Source organism: Electrophorus electricus, chromosome 14 (assembly GCF_013358815.1).
Source record: "Electrophorus electricus isolate fEleEle1 chromosome 14, fEleEle1.pri, whole genome shotgun sequence".
NCBI lineage: Eukaryota > Metazoa > Chordata > Actinopteri > Gymnotiformes > Gymnotidae > Electrophorus > Electrophorus electricus.
Window position 1 is genome coordinate 22,334,397 of NC_049548.1, and position 20,223 is coordinate 22,354,619.

General features: G+C 44.1%; 1 protein-coding gene across 4 annotated transcripts in view; it reads left to right on the plus strand.

Annotated features, from left to right (window-relative positions):
* Positions 1-5,330, plus strand: part of ryr2a (ryanodine receptor 2a (cardiac)) — a 196,894-nt gene extending 191,564 nt beyond the window's left edge. For all 4 annotated transcript variants that reach the window (XM_035533858.1, XM_035533860.1, XM_035533859.1 and 1 more), the window contains 4 exons: positions 487-551; positions 2,271-2,371; positions 2,819-2,870; positions 3,072-5,330. In XM_035533858.1, the coding sequence (XP_035389751.1) occupies positions 487-551; positions 2,271-2,371; positions 2,819-2,870; positions 3,072-3,167 (314 nt within the window). In that variant the 3' untranslated portion in view covers positions 3,168-5,330. The remainder of the gene's footprint in view (positions 1-486; positions 552-2,270; positions 2,372-2,818; positions 2,871-3,071) is intronic.
* The last annotated feature ends 14,893 nt before the right edge of the window (positions 5,331-20,223 follow it).

Sequence of the window (20,223 nt, forward strand, 5' to 3'; positions counted from 1 at the left end):
GCTGTTATATTTTTGAATATACAGTAATTTACATTAGCAACGATAACACCACTAACACTGACCAGATTTTCCAGGGGTATTATTAGCATGTCTATATTAACATTTGGCTTTGCAAACCCCTCTACTAAACTTCTGAGACCGTTTTTCATTGGCCAGGTCAGTTTGTAAACAGAGGCGACTGAATCTGAGTCTGTTTGGTCATCTTCGTCTCAATCATCAGCTGCCTCATCTGATCATTATTATTGTTGCAGTGTGGGAGCTCCAGTCCTCACACGGAGCACCAGAAATTCTGCTCACTGCTCTGATGTGTGTGTGTGTGTGTGTGTGTGTGTGTGTGTGTCTGTGTGTGTGTGTGTCTGTGTGTGTGTGTGTCTGTGTGTGTGTGTGTGTGTGTGCGTGTGTGTGTGTGTGTGTTTGTGTGTGTGTTGTGTGTTGTGTGTGTGTGTGTGTGTGTGTGTGTGTGTGTGATGTGTGTGTGTGTGTAAGGGCTGATTATCGATGCATTTGGTGAGCTGAGAGACCAGCAGGAACAGGTCAAAGAGGACATGGAGGTGAGAACACGGATGGCAAACTTCACAAGCTTAATATTACCTTTAATATTATCTCTAATATTACCTTTAATATTATCTCTAACATTACCTTTAATATTATCTCTAATATTACCTTTAATATTATCTCTAATATTACCTTTAATATTACCTTTAATATTATCTCTAATTTTACCTTTAATATTACCTTTAATATTATCTTTAATATTACCTTTAATATTATCTCTAATATTACCTTTAATATTATCTTTAATATTATCTCTAATATTACCTTTAATATTATCTCTAACATTACCTTTAATATTATCTCTAATATTACCTTTAAGACTATCTCTAATATTACCTTTAATATTACCTTTAATATTATCTTTAATATTACCTTTAATATTATCTCTAATATTACCTTTAATATTACCTTTAATATTATCTCTAATATTACCTTTAATATTATCTTTAATATTATCTTTAATATTATCTCTAATATTACCTTTAATATTATCTCTAATATTACCTTTAATATTACCTTTAATATTATCTCTAATATTACCTTTAATATTACCTTTAATATTATCTTTAATATTACCTTTAATATTATCTCTAATATTACCTTTAATATTACCTTTAATATTATCTTTAATATTATCTCTAATATTACCTTTAATATTATCTTTAATATTACCTTTAATATTACCTTTAATATTTAATATACCTTTAATACTTGCATGTTTGCAGTTAAACCTAGGTGCTTGTCAGTGATGTCAGTGACTAACAGTGATGTCAGTGGCTGTCGGTGATTATAAATTATATCTGTAGCTGGTGATGTCAGTGGCTGCCAATGGCTGTCGATGATGTCAGTGGCTGCCGATGGCTGTCGGTAATGTCAGTGGCTGCTGATGGCTGTCGGTGATGTCAGTGGCTGTCGGTGATGTCAGTGGCTGCTGATGGCTGTCAGTGATGTCAGTGGCTGTCAGTGATGTCAGTGGCTGCTGATGGCTGTCAGTGATGTCAGTGGCTGTCGGTGATGTCAGTGGCTGTCGGTGATGTCAGTGGCTGCTGATGGCTGTCGGTGATGTCAGTGGCTGTTGGTGATGTCAGTGGCTGTCGGTGATGTCAGTGGCTGCTGATGGCTGTCGGTGATGTCAGTGGCTGTCGGTGATGTCAGTGGCTGCTGATGGCTGTCAGCTCTCTGTGTGGAGGATAACGGCTTTGGACTTTGGGTGAACGGTTACAGTGGATGTGTTTTTGATAAAGAAGCTGTGTAAGTGGCGTATTTGCCTCTGTTGCATTAATGGACTGAGCCTGTTCTCTTGTCTAATGGTCATAATTAGCCATGCCAGTGACATCACTGGCCTGCGTTTTCCGTTGCTAGGACACGGGTCTGTTATCAGAATGAATTGGAGATGTGTAATTTTGAGCGTGTACTCATTAGGAGAATGAGAAATGTCATTTTTGTGTGTATGTTTGTTTTAATCATTCAAATAACACCAGCTAAAGCCTCTGCTTTGAACACTGGGGTTCTTCACCCCACCCCTGTGTGGCCCTTGCTAAGCGCTGACACTAGCGTTGTACAGAAACACTTCTGGTGCCCCTCCTAAGCCCATATACCCCAGCTGGGCTTCGGAACGGTGATGGTGCTTTATAGTCGTGTCTGGTGCATGACTTTGTGTCTAACTTTTACAGTGCAGACCCTCAAACCATTCAAACCTTTTGTGAATCTTACAGACCAAGTGTTTCATCTGTGGGATCGGAAATGACTATTTTGACACAGTTCCACACGGTTTCGAGACGCACACTCTGCAGGAGCACAACTTGGCCAACTATCTGTGAGTGGCCCTGAGATCTCTCTCTCTCTCCCTCTCTCTCTCTCTCTCTCTCTCTCTCTCTCTCTCTCTGTGTGTGAGATTACCAGTGTTGTTATTTTTGTTTGTTTGGATGGTGGGAATGTTCCACATGGTCTTTGTGAAGAGCTCGTTCAGGATCTGTTGCCTGCTGTCAGATTAAAGAACATATTGCAATTATCAGTTAATCCAACACCTCAGAATAAAAAAATAAACACCTTCAGGTTATTTTTATCTGTCTTCAGAGTTAATTATGTCAAGAAAAAAAAGTGTAGAAAAACGTGAATGTTATAAGTATCTGTTAACAAACAAACAAGGTAAGTTAAAGTGTGCTACCATACAAAGATGCTACCTGTAGACAGTGTTCTGTAAGCATGTAAATGTATGTAGGATTTTGTCTGAAAGCAGTGCTGATTGAAATGTGTTTTGCAGGTTTTTCGTGATGTATCTCATTAATAAGGATGAAACAGAACACACAGGCCAGGTAATCTCCCAACCCGCCAGCTGTCAATCAACCAGCTGTCTGTCTGACATTGTGTGCTAATCTCTCTTTATTTGTCTGTCTATCTGTCCATCTGCTGATCTCCCAGATCAGTCTAAAGTTCCAGATCTAATCTCACGCCATCCGCTGCGTGGACGTCTCTCATGTCTGTTTTTTTGCTGCTGTGTCTGTCTGCTGTCACAGGAGTCCTACGTTTGGAAAATGTACCAGGAACGCTGCTGGGAATTCTTCCCGGCGGGAGACTGCTTCCGCAAACAATACGAGGACCAGCTCAACTAACGCACACCTCAAGGACACACACACACACACACACACACACACACACACACGGACACAGAGAGACTCCGGTCCCTTGGACTTTTTTCTTGGTGATTGTTGTGAAGAAAGGGACTGTTCGGAATGCGTTTTTGCGATCCTGTACATAGCTGAACTGCTTCTCCATCGACCTACTTCCAGAATGCACTGGGATGCGCACACATGCTGAGAGGGAGAAACGTTTGAGCGCTCAGTGCTTCTTCATCCGACATTTGCATTATAAGTCACAAGCAAAGACAAGCAAAAAGAAAGAGCGAGAGAGAAAGAGAGAGAGAGAGAGAGAGAGAGAGGGGAGAGAGAGGGAGGGAGAGAGAGAGAGGGAGGGAGGAGGTATAGGGAGGGCCTTGCGGGGGGAGGAGGACATCTATAGCAGAACATGCATGAAAAGAACACAATTATCTCTCTCTCCTTCTCCACCTCCTTGTTTGTCAGGATGAAGGGAGTGATAGATGAAGAAAGGATGTGTGAATGGATGAGTAGATAGATGGACGCATGAATGGATAGAGGCCAAAAAGGGCAGAGAAGTATGGGCACCCTGATGAATTGTCCTGGTGTGACAGACTGGAACAGTGCCTTACCAAGAAAAGGGTGTGCTATGCAAACAGGCTCACAGAGAGAGGCGGCTCTTCCGGGGACCTGACCGGCAGGCCGCCGGGTTTGGGCTGGGCTGGTGTTTATCTGGAGAGACAATTTGTATCTGTATGACAGTTACTGGAGTTGTGAAAGTTTCTAAACTCAGAGGGCTACAGTATGACTAACCTACATGGGGTGTGTGAGACACTGTACCACAGGAGGCATTAGTACGCCTGCTGGACTCATATCAGAAACTCCTCACCTCTTATCATCACATGTCATAGCAGAAACTCCTCACCTCTTATCATCACATGTCATAGCAGAAACTCCTCACCTCTTATCATCATGTCATAGCAGAAACTCCTCACCTCTTATCATCACGTCATAGCAGAAACTCCTCACCCCTTATCACACGTCATAGCAAACACCTCACACCTTATCACACGTCATAGCAGAAACACCTCACACCTTATCACACGTCATAGCAGAAACACCTCACTCCTTATCATCACACATCATAGCAGAAACACCTCACTCCTTATCATCACACGTCATAGCAGAAACACCTCACACCTTATCAACACACATCATAGCAGAAACACCTCATCACATTTATTCTATTTTTTTCTTTTTCTTCATTCATTTGGTAATGCATTTATGCAACAGCAGAGTTAACTGTTTATATACAAGTTCTAGAAAACTATCTGGAAAAAAAGTTTCATTTTTGCATGTTTATTATGCAAGTTTAAGGAGAACGTTTGAAAAATTTAAGACACCAGATGACCTACGTCATGCAAAGTTTTATAGGTTTAAGATCACTTAAGATATCTCTATGCTATCCAAGTGTTGTGGGCTTTCTTGTGTATTTCAAAACCAGTGTCATCAGCCAAGAATTCATTTCCTTTGGTTGAAGAGTCTGCAAAGGCTTCCTTTCATGCCTTTGTGGAGACGCCGTAGAAATGTGCTTTTCCCCCTGTCTGAATGGAGTTTGACCTACGCTGAAGCAATACTCATTCAGGGAGTCCAATGGGACCTACCCACACTGTCCACACAAAGCAGCAGAGGGAGACGCGCCTGTCACCACGCCTCCTGCTTTCTCTCATTGGGCGCCTAATTTCATGTCCCGAGTGTTGAAGTGGCTGATGGTTCCATCCGAGCGTCGGACATGTGTATCGTTAGAAAGTATTACTGTGCTATGATAGATTATTGCTTATTACAACATCGCTCCAACCATTGCGCACCAACCTTATTTCTGCATCGCCATAGGACATTAAAAAGCACTTTTGTTTAATTTCACAAAAACAATGTGAAAACCATTGCAATAACAACTCGGCTCAAGCCAACTATATAAGTGGAATTTTACTCATGTAAAGAATTTTGATAACAAAGCTCATGGGGGGGGGGAAGAAAAAGTTGTAGGAAAATAACCTGTCACAAGTGAGTGTGCTGTTCTGAGTTGTGAATCCATAACTAAGTGTTAAACCTGTAAGGGAAACTCAAAGACACTGATGGACTTGCATGATTTTGAGAAATAAATACTTATTTATTGAAGAACTGCAGGGTTGATGCATTCTTGGAGTGCTTCAGATGCCATAAAACATTCTCTTCCTGCTCATTGGTAACATTTATTGATATGATGTTTATGAAATGTTTTTACATAACTCCAGACAAACCGGTTCTAGTGTGCTGATTTAAAGGTTTCCAGGTGGCAGGAAACAGAATCAACATGAGGTTAAAATTGCAACACCAAACTCCTTAACGGGCACCGCTTGGTTACTGACGCCTTTTCCAAACTACCTGATGATATAGGAATGTTTAAGGATGTGATGTACTAGTCCCATTTTTCCTTGGGAGGTTCTCTGGAGGCTCTCAGGAGGTTCTCTGCTTCAACTCCATCAGCATTTTCAGTCTGGCTGGCTGCTCCTCTGGATGTGAAGTGTGTTTGCTCTCTGCTGTTTGAGCTGTCTGAAGCTTCCATTAGCCCAGAGGCTCCTTCCCCAGTCAGCCTGACAGGTATATCAATACCAGTCCCGGACATTACCTGACGTAGCGTGGGTGCGGCTAGGACCCGCTCTGATCTTTCAGAGACTGCTGTTTGAAGGCTGGAGAGTCCAGTGGCCACATTCAACAAGAGTATCTAAAGTGTCAGTAGAGTGGTGATCTGATTCTGCTTTCAACTGCTCATAAAGTACTTTAACCAAAGCCTGTGCATTCCCTGTGAAGTAATACACACACACACACACACAGCTCTGCTTTAGTTCAGCGTCAGCAAGCCTTAATTACTCTCAGGACTGGTGAGACCTGTATGGCTGTGTGGACTCAGCTCGAGGTCTTTAGCTCAGTTTAGTGTCAGCAGACAGCATTAGAATACAGTGTAATACTTCAGGATCAATGTTGTCCGCATGAAGGATTTTACATTAAGTGAATATGAATAAATACATTTAGTTGGTTGATGGATTAAACTATTCACTTTTTTTGACCATCTTAAGAAGCCAACTTACCTTACAGTTACACTTATTTCAGTGTAGGCATATAGTTTTAACTTGTAGATCTAACCACATAATAAACGTTTTAACCACTTGGTAATAAATATTAGATTAATTAAATACGTGTTCTTCAGATTAATACATTTTGGAATTAGAAGAATTTGTGTCCACTTTCCTTGTTATCAGCCTGAGTCCTTCATCATCAGCCTGAGTCCTTCATCATCAGCCTGAGTCCATCATCATCAGCCTGAATCCTTCATCATCAGCCTGAGTCCTTCATCATCACCCTGAGTCCTTCATCATCACCCTGAGTCCTTCATCATCACCCTGAGTCCATCATCATCAGCCTGAGTCCATCATCATCAGCCTGAGTCCATCATCATCAGCCTGAGTCCTTCATCATCAGCCTGAGTCCTTCATCATCAGCCTGAGTCCATCATCATCAGCCTGAGTCCTTCATCATCAGCCTGAGTCCTTCATCATCAGCCTGAGTCCTTCATCATCAGCCTGAGTCTGTCATCATCAGCCTGAGTCCTTCATCATCAGCCTGAGTCCGTCATCATCAGCCTGAGTCCTTCATCATCAGCCTGAATCCTTCATCATCAGCCTGAGTCCATCATCATCAGCCTGAGTCCTTCATCATCAGCCTGAGTCCTTCATCATCAGCCTGAGTCCTTCATCATCGGGGCAGTACTGTCCTGAGCCTCAGACAAGAGGAGTTCCAAAATTGAGTTCCTGTCCAGATCCAACAATCTACGAAAGGGGAAATTCACTGATGTCCTGTGCTTGTGTTTGTCCTAATGTAACAATAAGAGAAAACTCATAAAATATCTGTAGCTGCTGCTCAACGTCTGGCTGTCTACTTATATAGTTAAAGTGCTTTAGTCCTGCTATATTTGAAACATAAATGACATTTTCCATGGTAACGCAGCAGGGCAGCTCAGTCTGGAGTATAGTGCACCGAACAGGAACGGCATCTTGAATGTAGTAAATTCACCTGTAAGTTCAGGTAAGGTGAAGAGGAGACTACCGACAGATGGCGTACCTGGCAACCAGTGGACGACATCACGCCACAACTAATGCCCCATAGACATTTACAGCATCTATCTGAAGCTTTTATCCAACGTGACTTACAATTCTGACTGAACACAACTTGAGTAATTGAGGATTAAGGGTTTTGTTCAGGGGCCCAGCAGTGGAAACTTGGCAGTGGTGGGACTTGAACTGGCAACCATCTGATTACACCCTTTACGTGGTATGGCTATACCCGACACGTTTTACCGGCTCCGACAAAACAAGCAGAAAAAATTGGAGGGGGACTAAATCAATTATTTATTTACTTTTTAAAAACAATTTAGTTTATTTCCAGTGTTGTGGTTTACATTTACAGCCCTGGCTAATTGCTCGATATAGCACATGCTCTTCTGTGTCTGTTTGAAAATGGCTTCTGGAGGAGCTACGGTATTTGTGATGATTATATAAACAGCAGTTTAACCGACGCGGTGGAGGAGTCACCCTCATTTCAGTTTGTGTTCAGGGACGAGCGGAATAAAAAGATCACCAGGGAAATGCAGACTTTAGATTCGGTAACCTCCAGGGGCAGCTAGACCTGCGGGCGCGCACACACGCCTGAAAGGGAGCTGGGAGATGTGTTGATGAGCAGAGAGGGAGCTCAGAACTGAGGGGCTCGCACTGCTAGAGGGAACACGACAGATGTGGAGGGCAGCTACAAGTACCTTGGAATCCCAGTGGCAAATGGGAATCTGGAAGGGGGTGTAAGGAAGATCGCCACAGCCGAACACCTACAAAGACTAAGGCCACGTCCTGAGAGTCAGCGGACTGGGAGGAATCCAGGCTACCAACACCTACACTCTACCAGCCATGAGATACCCCACCGGCACAATAAACTGGCCAAAGGAGGAGATAGAAGCCCCTGACATGAAGCCAGGGAAATGTCTCATGCTGCATGGAGAGTTTCATCCCAAATCCAGCTCTCTCTCTCTCTCTCCCTCTCTCTCCCTCTCTCTCTCTCTCTCCCTCTCTTTCTCTCTCTCTCTCTCTCTCTCTCTCCCTCTCTCTCTCTCTCTCTCTCTCTATATATATATATATATATTATTATGTATGTATATATAGAGGTAAATATATACTAAAGGCCAGAGGTCCTTCATCAGCTGTGCTTCTGAATTAGTAGTAGGAGGAGCAGTTTATACATGAAAAAGTAAATGCTTTTATATATATATATAATGCTTATATATATATATATAGAGAGAGAGAGAGAGAGAGAGAGTGCAGTAATGAGACCCTGATCTCTGCCCACTTCTCCTACTGCAGTCCTCTCTAAAGTGCTCTCTTCAGAGGAGGAGAGTGATAGGTTTGTGTAAACTCTCTATTCAACTGCGTTTCTCTGACTCGGTCACTCCTCCTGACCTTTAAGGGTCAAAACTAGTGGCTTGCGATTTTTATGACTGGAGTTTTTCTTCCTTAGGTGCAGATCATTCTAAACAAACGCAGGCACACGTTCACGAAGCATCCCTGTCCCTTAGCGTTTAAGACAGCCCCTGTAAGACAGCATAGTAATATGACCACCCCGATAGCTCATGGAAACATCACGCAAACTCCGTACTGCACAGTTCCTGTTACCGGCTCCAGCTCTGCTCCCGTCCTGTGTGAAGACCTGGGTCATTAGACACTAGGAAAACCACAGTCTAGTGCGTGGTGGTCTCCAGCCCTTAGAGCTGTCAGATGAAGCACCTCAGGGAGACATGAAGACATCATGCCCGAGACGAAACCGCGCTTGTTATGTGTCTTCTGTCAGCTGGGTGAATGCTTAACAACACCGGACTGAACGCAGCTCATAAAAATGTGGAAAAATCTGAAACACTGGTTGCATTCAGCCTGCTGGCCATCTGAAATAATGATCCCCCTTAATCTCCCACCCCGTAATTCTCAATTATCTAATTAAGAAATGAGGAGGAGAGAGTCGTATGTCCTTCAAATCACAGATTAGAGCAAAGATTTAAGAAATCTTGATGTTATGGGTTATGCTGGCACGTTGAATTAATGTTAATGTAGTACATGCACTGCTCACTCCCACCCTGTCTCTAACGTTCTCTTTTGTCTCACTCTATTGTCTCACTCTCTTTCGTCTGTCTCTCTCTCTCTCTTTTCTCACACTCTCTCTTTAGTCTCACTCTCATTTGCCTCATTCTCTGTCTTTGTCTCACTCTCTTTGTCTCACACTCTTTTGTCTCACTCTCTCCCTTTGTCTCACTCTCTCCCATGTCTCATGCTCTCCATCCCAAGTCAACTTTTTGTTGCTATTCATTAAGAAGCCTTCCAGCCTCAGGTATAATAGCCTGACCTTAATTAGCCTTGGTTTTACATGCTGTTGTTAACGAGCACTTTAAAATGCTGTCCTGTGATGAATGGACACTTAGTGTCCAGGGCTTTGCAGGGGGCGTGGACAGCACTAGCCTGGAATACTGTTGTGAAATTTACAGGCACATTTCTAGACAGCAGAGTGCTCATTAATCTGGATGGAGCGCAGCCTTCAGACTCCTGCCCTCAGGAGTCCCTCCCCTGTTTGCTGGGGCACTCTGTCCCCAATTGCCATTGTGTCTCTTCCCAAATTTTCCCAGATTTGTTGGTAGGCAGAATGCAGTGAAACTGGTGGGACCAGCGTATGTAAAGAGAGGACACAGAAAACAAATCCCATGTTGGAACACTGATCATTTCTCTGAAAGAAAAATGACTGAATTCTGCATGCTCCTTTAACTCAAATTTCACTGCTTTATCTGTCAGAGTGATGTAATCATGGCTAACTTTTACACGTTTGCCCTCTACGATTAACTGAATTAGCATGATTTCAGTTAAATGACCCAACTGATTACAGAAAGGCTCAGTATGGATGTTTGATATATTTGATAGTTATATTGCTAGTTTTTTTTTTTTTTTTTTAACTGACCACTCTACTTTGCTGATTTGAGGAATTCAACTAAACTCGCTACCATCGATAGCAAGGAACAGTCACCACCTCTTAATCTGCTGTGACCTATAGATGTGTAGAGGGTGTTTCTCTCTGCTTTTAAGCTCACCTAGGTCTCCAGTTTCCTCTGCACATGCTGCTCTCGTGCTGATGAGAGACTTGATACCTGGCCAGCCCTTATCGCCGGGTACCCCTGGAAACAGACACCCTTATCACAGAAGTACTGAGATGCTGCACAAAAATCTTTGGCACTGGGAGCAACTCTGCCACGGCTGCGGAGATTAAACTGGCCTGGGAAACAGTGGCATATGGAGATCGACAATAATAAAGTAATAAATATTATTAATAATAACAATAATTATGATGTGTATAAATATGATTACTATTATTGCTGTTCATTGTGATGAGAATAAAAGTAATATTTGTGATGACTATTTAAAATATTTAAAGTATAGAATTTTCCACACATAATGGTGCCACACTTATCTGCTGCACATTTGGTAGGCACAATAAAGTTATTTTTCTTTATAATTTTTTTTAATGAATTGTTGTACTTTGTAATTGGGAGATATTATATATTTTTACTGGGGTGATAGTCATGGTCAGAAGAGCAGGAGCAGTCACTGTGTCTGCGCAGCACTGCATCACACACTAGCACAGCAGTGCTTTGCGGTAATTAATCACATTTGATAGTTCTTCCTGAAACATTTGTTTAGTGTCCATCACTGCTTGTGTAAGGGATGAATTTGGTGGGATTTGAACTAGCAACCTTCTGATGATTGCTCGATTGCCGAAATCCTGCGCTCCAGTTGCACTCTGGGTGGGTCTGTGTGCCAAGCACTACTGTGCCATGCAGCCATGCGCTACGTCCGGGTTCGCGACCTGGTGAGGATTGCTTCGTCTGCCGTATTATGGTTGATGATCTGTGCTTTTGGGCCGTGCTTCCATCTCCTGTCAGTTTTAAGCTTTTCCTTCCTCTTGCTTTTCGGCAGAATGTGAACAGGGCGCAGATGACTGCAGACGTGTGCATAACAACTTGGCTTCGAAGGTGAAATCTGACTACAAGTGGTTGGATAAGAGCCGTGAAGTAACAGATTCTCCACTCACGTGCCCCTATCCCAGCGGGGGGTCTCTCCCGGCGGGGGGTCCCTCACAGACCCGTGGACGTCGCCTAACTGCAGGTTACCAACAGGCAGTCTGGGCGATCAGTGTTCTAGAAAGTGAAGATGCGGAGTGAAGTCTTTTAGAGTGCGTGTGCACGCACACTGCAATCTTCAGCACTGAAGCTTTTAATAATCTGGAGTACAGGTAACCCCGTGCGACCTTTGACCGAGACTGCGTGCTGTGTTGTTGAATCATTCCTAGGCTTCTCGTCCTGCAGTGCTGCGGTGTTACACAAATCCTTACACTTACTGAAGCGTCAGCCATGTGTAGACGAGATCACGTCACTGCCTGCCGTTCTGCTCTTCTGCTCTCCTGCACTCCTCTCTTATCATTTAAATTTGGGTTGGTTTGTTTGATATTTTTCATCTTTCGAAGGGTGACATGACAAATCAGAAGACCAGAAGGAATCGCAGCATCTATAAGCTGGGAGGGACAGACAGTGGTGTTCAGTGATGTTTGGACAGATGGCAGGAAGGAAGGGTGAGGGAGAGAGAGAATGAGAGAGAGGGAGAGAGCGAGAGAGAAGGAGGGAGGGAGAGGGAGAGAGTGAGAGAGAAGGAGGGAGGGAGAGGGAGAGAGTGAGAGAGAAGGAGGGAGGGAGAGAGAGGGAGAGAAGGAGGGAGGTAGAGAATGAGAGAGGGAGAATGAGAATGAGAGAGAGAGAATGAGAGAGAGAATGAGAGAGAGGGAGGGAGAGAGAGAGAGCGAGGGAGAGAGAGAGAGAGCGAGAGAGAGAGCGAGAGAGGGGGGGGGGGGGGGGGCTGGCAAAACCTCCTCAGATCACATCAGATGACGCCTCTCACATGTCCCCTGAGACTGAGCTGTTTTGGATGAATCCTTCCATCCAAACATTCAGCCCCACTGATCACACACTAATCACACTGTCCCCTCCCACTGATCACACACTAATCACACTGTCCCCTCCCACTGATCACACACTAATCACACTGTCCCCTCCCACTGATCACACACTAATCACACTGTCCCCTCCCACGGATCACACACTAATCACACTGTCCCCTCCCACTGATCACACACTAATCACACTGTCCCCTCCCACTGATCACACACTAATCACACTGTCCCCTCACTGATCACCCAGCCTGGCTCTATTTGTACTGCAGAGAAACAAGATACAAGTCTGCATTAAAAGAGAGAGAGGGGGAGAGACAGAGAGAGAGAGAGGGGGAGAGAGAGGGGGAGAGAGGGAGGGAGAGAGAGAGAGGGGGAGAGGGAGAGAGAGGGGAGAGAGAGAGAGGGGGAGAGGGAGAGAGAGAGAGAGAGGGGGAGAGGGAGAGAGAGGAAGAGGGAGAGAGAGAGAGGGGGGAGAGAGAGAGAGAGAGGGGGAGAGGGAGAGAGAGAGAGAGAGAAAGAGGTGAACAGGTTTGCATAAAAGACTGAAAAGCATGAGTAGCGTGATGAGGAGGATAAACGCAGGTCATTGGCTGCTGTGAGAGGAGAGTGCAGTCTCGCCTGCCACAATCGTCTCTTTAAACTGCCTATAACTGAAGTTATTGTTGTTAATACCATTTTATGGATCATTTCTGTACTGAAAAATAGTCTCTTAGGGCTCAGCAGGTGTACGGTGGGACATGCAATGACAGAGGAAAAAAGTGTTCAGTTAAGACATTTCTAAATGTTGTAAACTGTTTGTGTTTTCCATTAGCTGCGCTTGTTAACTACACTTTAGACAGTAAGCAAACGCTGTGGGCGTTGTGGCATTAACGCTGAAAAACTACACCGACGTCCCCGTCTGACAACCAATGAAAGTCAGCTGACTGTAGCATATGTGCAGGTCATTAATCCCCATGCTAATCTGTTGGACCCAACAAGCTTGCTTAGATGATGAACAATGTGAACGAGGTCATCCGTGCCGCGTGGGTTTGGACGTGGTCTGGCCACTGCCCAGGTCTCTCTCTGCATAACGGCCTGTCAGATCAATCAGGTGGGGACGGAGTCCTGGAGTGAGATCTCACAGCAGGGGGGCACACAGCTCTGCTCGGGACACTGAGAATAGTGATGATGACAAACCCCACCTTTCTGCCCCGTGTACATGCTAATCACAGGCTCCTCTGTGGGTAGAACAGTGTCCTGTAACTCGCTCCTCTGTGGGTAGAACAGTGTCCTGTAACTCGCTCCTCTGTGGGTAGGACAGTGTCCTGTAACTCGCTCCTCTGTGGATAGGACAGTGTCCTGTAACTCACTCCTCTGTGGGTAGGACAGTGTCATGTAACTCGCTCCTCTGTGGGTAGGACAGTGTCCTGTAACTCGCGCCTCTGTGTGTAGAACAGTGTCCTGTAACTCGCTCCTCTGTGGGTAGGACAGTGTCCTGTAACTCGCGCCTCTGTGTGTAGAACAGTGTCCTGTAACTCGCGCCTCTGTGTGTAGAAGTGTCCTGTAACTCGCTCCTCTGTGTGTAGAACAGTGTCCTGTAACTCGCTCCTCTGTGGGTAGGACAGTGTCCTGTAACTCGCGCCTCTGTGTGTAGAACAGTGTCCTGTAACTCGCGCCTCTGTGGGTAGGACAGTGTCCTGTAACTCGCGCCTCTGTGTGTAGAACAGTGTCCTGTAACTCGCTCCTCTGTGTGTAGAACAGTGTCCTGTAACTCGCTCCTCTGTGGGTAGGACAGTGTCCTGTAACTCGCGCCTCTGTGTGTAGAACAGTGTCCTGTAACTCGCTCCTCTGTGGGTAGGACAGTGTCCTGTAACTCACGCCTCTGTGTGTAGAACAGTGTCCTGTAACTTGCTCCTCTGTGGGTAGGACAGTGTCCTGTAACTCGCGCCTCTGTGTGTAGAACAGTGTCCTGTAACTCGCTCCTCTGTGGGTAGGACAGTGTCCTGTAACTCGCGCCTCTGTGTGTAGAACAGTGTCCTGTAACTCGCGCCTCTGTGTGTAGAACAGTGTCCTGTAACTCGCTCCTCTGTGTGTAGAACAGTGTCCTGTAACTCGCGCCTCTGTGTGTAGAACAGTGTCCTGTAACTCGCTCCTCTGTGGGTAGGACAGTGTCCTGTAACTCGCGCCTCTGTGTGTAGAACAGTGTCCTGTAACTCGCTCCTCTGTGTGTAGAACAGTGTCCTTCATTAATACAGTGGCCGACAAGTTCAGTACAGAATCTGTGAGGCACGTTATGTAGGGACTCATTAACTCATCATTCACAAACACACATCGTCGTGGACAGATTCTGACCAGATTTCACAATGCTTTATGCTAGACTGTAATGACAGAACAGATCACACGCTGTACATGCACATTTACATGCTATTAGGATTGATTTTCACATTCATAACAAAAACAGAATACTCAGTTTTAGGTCTGTCTTGAGTCCCATAAGAGTTTAGATAGATCGTCTATTTAGTTTTCTGAACTGTGTGTGTCAGTGTTTGTGTGTGCAAGTGGTAAGTAAAATTAAATAAGTAAATGTGAATATTTTTTTGGAAAAAAAACACTTTGCTAAAATACAAACCTGTCTACAATGACGGTCGCACTTTAGCACATCTGAGAGGTATAACCCTGGACAATTGCAAAAAGCACTACTAACACCTAGGAGAGGTGCAGAGGGCAAAGGTCAGAGGGCAGAGGGCAGAACTCTCCAGAACAGAAGTCTCCAGAGTGAGCATTTTGCTAGGCAGACTTCTAAAAAAAATCCCCATCGACCTTGACTCTCGTGGTTAATGAGTATTTCTGTGGGAATCTGGCAACCGAGCGGCCGCACGTTTTGGCAGTCTGAAGGTGAGGATGCAGTGGCACTAGCAACGCTCATTATGAGCCATGAAATTAGCCACTGCGAACAGCCCCCGCTGTCTGCACACATTCAATAAAATAATAATACTTTTATGATGGTAAATTGAACTCTCATAAAATATTAAACTGATTTGAACTCTTTGGGACAGTTCCCCAGAGTCAATCAAAGTACTATTTGTTCAGGTGTAGACTCTAGATGATTGAGGACAGTGGTCACATTTACGGCATTTATCTGACGCTTTTATCCAAAGTGACTTAAATCATGTCTGAACACAACTTGAGTAATTGAGGGTTAAGGGTCTTGTTCGGGGGCCCAGCAGTAGAAACCTGGCAGTGGTGGGACTTGAACTAGCAACCTTCTGGTTACTAGCAGAGTACCTTAACGGACTGTTAAAATCTCAGGCCATTGCTAACTATTTACTGACATTAATAACATGTGCAATGGCTCTCAGAGGCGACGATTGAAATTGCCAACAAAGGGCGTGCAGCCAAATCCACAGGAAAGAGCATTGAATTCAGATTGCTGAACGCGGAATTTCAAAGCGAAGCGAGGCGTGATAAAGAGCACTACTGGAATACTCGGCGCACTAAATTGGAAGAGGCAAACAAGCAAGGTCACACTCGGGAGCTCTTAGCACATATTAAACAGGTATAGGCACCCTGTGCACCTCGCAAAGCAGTGACCATCAAAGATTTGAATGGCAAAGTACTGCAGAATGAAGATGAAATAAAGCAAAGGTGGCAAGAATATACAACAGAACTGTACGCGAGCAATAAAGCAAATCAGGAAGCCATTCAGGGAGACACAATCGAGCAAGAGCCAGATATTCTGGAGGAAGAAGTAGCCTGGGCTCTGAAACAACTATCAAATATAAAGGCACCAGCCACTGATAACATACCAGCTGAATTACTCAAGCCAGTGCCAACCCAAGTGTGAACAACACTCTGCCAACAGATCTGGAAGACTAAATCATGGCCCAAAGACTGGACAAGATTGATCTTTGTCCTATTACACAAAAAAGGTGATGGACGAGAATGCGGCAACTATCGGACTATTGTATGTATTCTACTGAAGATTATTCAGAAACGCACAGCTACGTTAATTGAAAGAGAGCTCCCAGACATCCAAGCTGGATTTCGTAAGGGACGCGGAACTAGAGATCAAATTGCAAACCTGCGTTGGATTATGGAGAAGACCCGTGGATATCAAAAGGATGTGTACGTGTGTTTTATTGACTACAGCAAAGCTTTTGACTGTGTTGAACACGTCAAACTGTGGAACTGTCTGAAGGAAATGGGCATCCCAGGACATCTGGTAAAATTAATTCAGTTGCTCTAGACAAGACAAGAAGCTACTGTTAGAACAATTTTTGGTAACACTGACTGCTTTGGGATCAAGAAAGGTGTGCGACAAGGCTGCATTCTATCGCCAGTCTTGTTCAATCTGTATGCCTAAAAGATACGCTGATGACACGACTTTGCTTGCAGAAAGCGTAAAAGACCTAAAATATTTGATCCGACTTGTCAAAGAAGAAAGTGAACGCATGGGACTGTACCGGAATATCAAGAAAACAAAAGTAATGATGACAACAGGCAATGGTAGAGCCCACATAAATAATCAACAATGAAGAAATTGAATCAGTTCAAGACTTCATCTTCCTAGGATCCAAGATCAACTGCAGTGGCAAACCAGGGCCAGAAAACAAACGAAGAATCTCACTTGGCTGCAGTGCAATGCAAGGGATGGCAAAGATATGGAAGAGTAGTTATTACCATTTCAACAAAAACCCGCATGGTCAATATAATCAGATTTCCGATCTCCATGTATGCATGTAAAAGCTGGACCCTGAAAAAGGCAGACAGAAGGAAAATTGATGCTTTTGAGCTATGGTGTTGGAGGCGAATGCTGTGCATCTCGTGGACGGATATGGTCACAAACAGGACGGTTCTAGAGTGTGTCAAACCAAGAACATCATTAGAGGGCAAAATCACCAAGCAGCGGCTCTCTTATTTCGGACATGTCATGCGAGCCAATTCCCGGGAAACATCATTAATGCTTGGCGCTGTTAGTGGGTCCAGAAGAAGAGGACACCAAAGAACACGTTGGCTACATACAATCAAGGCTGACATGAATATGCAAATAAAAGAACTGAAAGAAGCTGTTAAAGATAGGAAAGCTTGGAAAATTATCTCATAAAGTGGCCGAAAGTCGAGTCCGACTGAATGGATAATCATCATCAATAACATGTCAGTATATAAAACTTGTATAAAACTTTTGGTTTCTTCTCATTTGTTTTGAGCACATGGCATCACATATGATAAGGGAACCTCCCAATAAGGGAAGCTCTTAATGACTGGAATTAATTGCTTAGTGGTATTACAGGGCCCAAGTGCACGTGTTCAGCGAAGTGCCTGCTAACTGTGTTCATGTGCTGGTTTATTCTGGACAGAGAATATTGGAATATTGTGCTGGAATATTGTCCCTCGGCCATCGTCCTCACAAAGGAAGGAGATGATTTCCGTGGGCACATCTGCTTTCCTGGCCTCCTCCAGATCAGGATCAGGCGGGTGTCACTCTGGACGGGAGGAGTGGCTCGTGCTGATAAGACGCATCCACCAGTCCGAGCAGGGTTAATAAGCTCATGCTGTTGCCACGGTGCCAAGAAAGCAGGACCGATGCGCGTTGACGGGCGGTTAGAGCTCTGAGTGGAGTGACAGGTTGCAGCCAACTGATTATCTTTTGCAGACGAGTCTCTAAAGTGGTTAAGGCGATGCTAAACGTAACGTGCTCTACTGCGCTTAACGTAATGTAATGTGCTCTACTGCCCCCTACTGTTGGAAAATGATCCTCACGTCCACGCGCTAGCAATCCAGGTGAGCATTCCCAATCTGACCTACTGCAGCCTTCAGAATGTGCGGGACGTCACTGTCATGATCCAACCCTGAAACAGGATCAGAGTAGGTTCATAACCCTAGTTGGCTGTTAGGTTGCTTGTATCAAACCGCGCTGTTGCCGTTGTTGGGTTGGTCTCTGGCTTTCCTGGTCCATTGTCTTTTGACTGGATTTCTTGGTTGTTTTGCTTAGAAAATAGCCAAGCATGTACATCATTAACTCAGTCCTTGGGAACAATGTGTTGCTATTTGCATATCACGCTCTGCTATTTGCATATCACGCTCTGCTATTTGCATATCACGTCCTAACGTGTGAATGCATTCTGCTTTCAAAAGAGCAGACACTGTTATATAAATAAATGAACACATTCTGTTACTTATTCTAAGACCTTGGACAGAAAAACCAACAGAAGGATACAGAAGAAGGAAGAAACCTTGTCAGTTTTATCGACATTACCTTGTATTACAACTATAAAAATATAACCAGGTTTCCGGTTTGGTGCAACAAATTCAGCGCACATAAACAGACCAAGGTGTATTTGGTTTGTGTAGCAGGGGGGAGATTTTGTGGCTCATTAATTATGTATGCACCTCAACCTAAGTGGTTACTCTCATTGGTTGTTATTCAGCACACAGGTGTAGGAGATACACATGTACATATTGATCATGAATTATTCATCTACAGTAGGCACTCTTCAGAGATCCTAGCGAAGAGGGCCGATACTCACGTCTGTACCTCTTCTGGCTGGCTTCTTCTTCTCTTATCTGATCTTTGTAAATACATACATTTTTGTAAATAATGAAAATGCAGGTTGAATTTGCATTTAAATAAGCACCCACTGGTGTGAGTCCACAATACACATTTACCTGATGCTTTTATCCAAAGGGACTTACAATTCTGACTGAGTACAACTTGAGTAATTGAGGGTTAAGGGTCTTGCTCAGGTGCCCAACAGTGGTAACTTGGCAGTGGGAAGACTTGAAGCAGCAACCTTATTACAAGTACCTTAACACACACACACACACACACACACACACACACACACACACACACACACACAGACAGTCAGGCCCAGTAAGACGCATGCACACACACACATTAATAGCAACTGCACTATAAACTCAAAAAGCCCTCAATGTTTATATCCCCCAAGGCTACTGAACATCAGTAGTCCAGAGCTAGCACTTCAGTACTCTAGAACTAGCACTTCAGTACTCTAGAACTAGCACTTCAGTAGTCCAGAGCTAGCACTTCAGTACTCTAGAACTAGTACTTCAGTACTCTAGAACTAGCACTTCAGTAGTCCAGAGCTAGCATTTCCGTAGTCCAGAGCTAGCACTTCAGTACTCTAGAACTAGCACTTCAGTAGTCCAGAGCTAGCACTTCAGTACTCCAGAGCTAGCACTTCAGTAGAACAGCCCCACGAGGTTGATATCATCTGTGTTTTAATGCCGTATTTGATCCAGAGAGGATGTTGGCTGCCTTGCTGGATTTCTCTTCTCTGACATTCAGACAGTTTTGTCCACTGATGCTGAAAGTAAAAATGCTAATATAAGATCAGTAAGTGTATTTTACATCCAAACAGATATCAGACAGGACCAGTTTTACTTCCAATAACAGAAAAATCCACAAATGAGCTCCATTGGTTAGTTGTTTATACACTCCACTGGATAGGTGTTTATACACTTCACAGGATAGGTGTTTATAGACTCCACTGGACAAGTGTTTATAGACATCACTGGATAGGTGTTTATATGCTCCACTGGACAGGTGTTTATAAACTCCACTGGGTAGGTGTTTATATGCTCAACAAAGTGAGCACAGAATTTAAACATCCTGATCTCATATAGGCAAAACGTGATGAAAATGTTTCACCAACCATTTCAGTTAACAAAAGGGATTTTTTTCACAGCACATCCACGATATGTTCGTCAGCTGTTTCCTGTCTCGCTGACGTCTATTCATTGGAACTCTGATAGGGGGTGGGCCTTCCTGTCAATAACACTGACAGCCAATCTGCCAAAGTGGGAATGACTGACGTTTGAAAGCAATTGCTGTCTTAGCAAATCTAACTCAAACCACCATTTGAAAAATGAGCAGGAAGCCTGTCTTTTATGTAGGTTGGAAGTTTGGACCGTTAGCAGGAGGTCTGTCTCTTATGTAGGTTGGAAGTTTGGA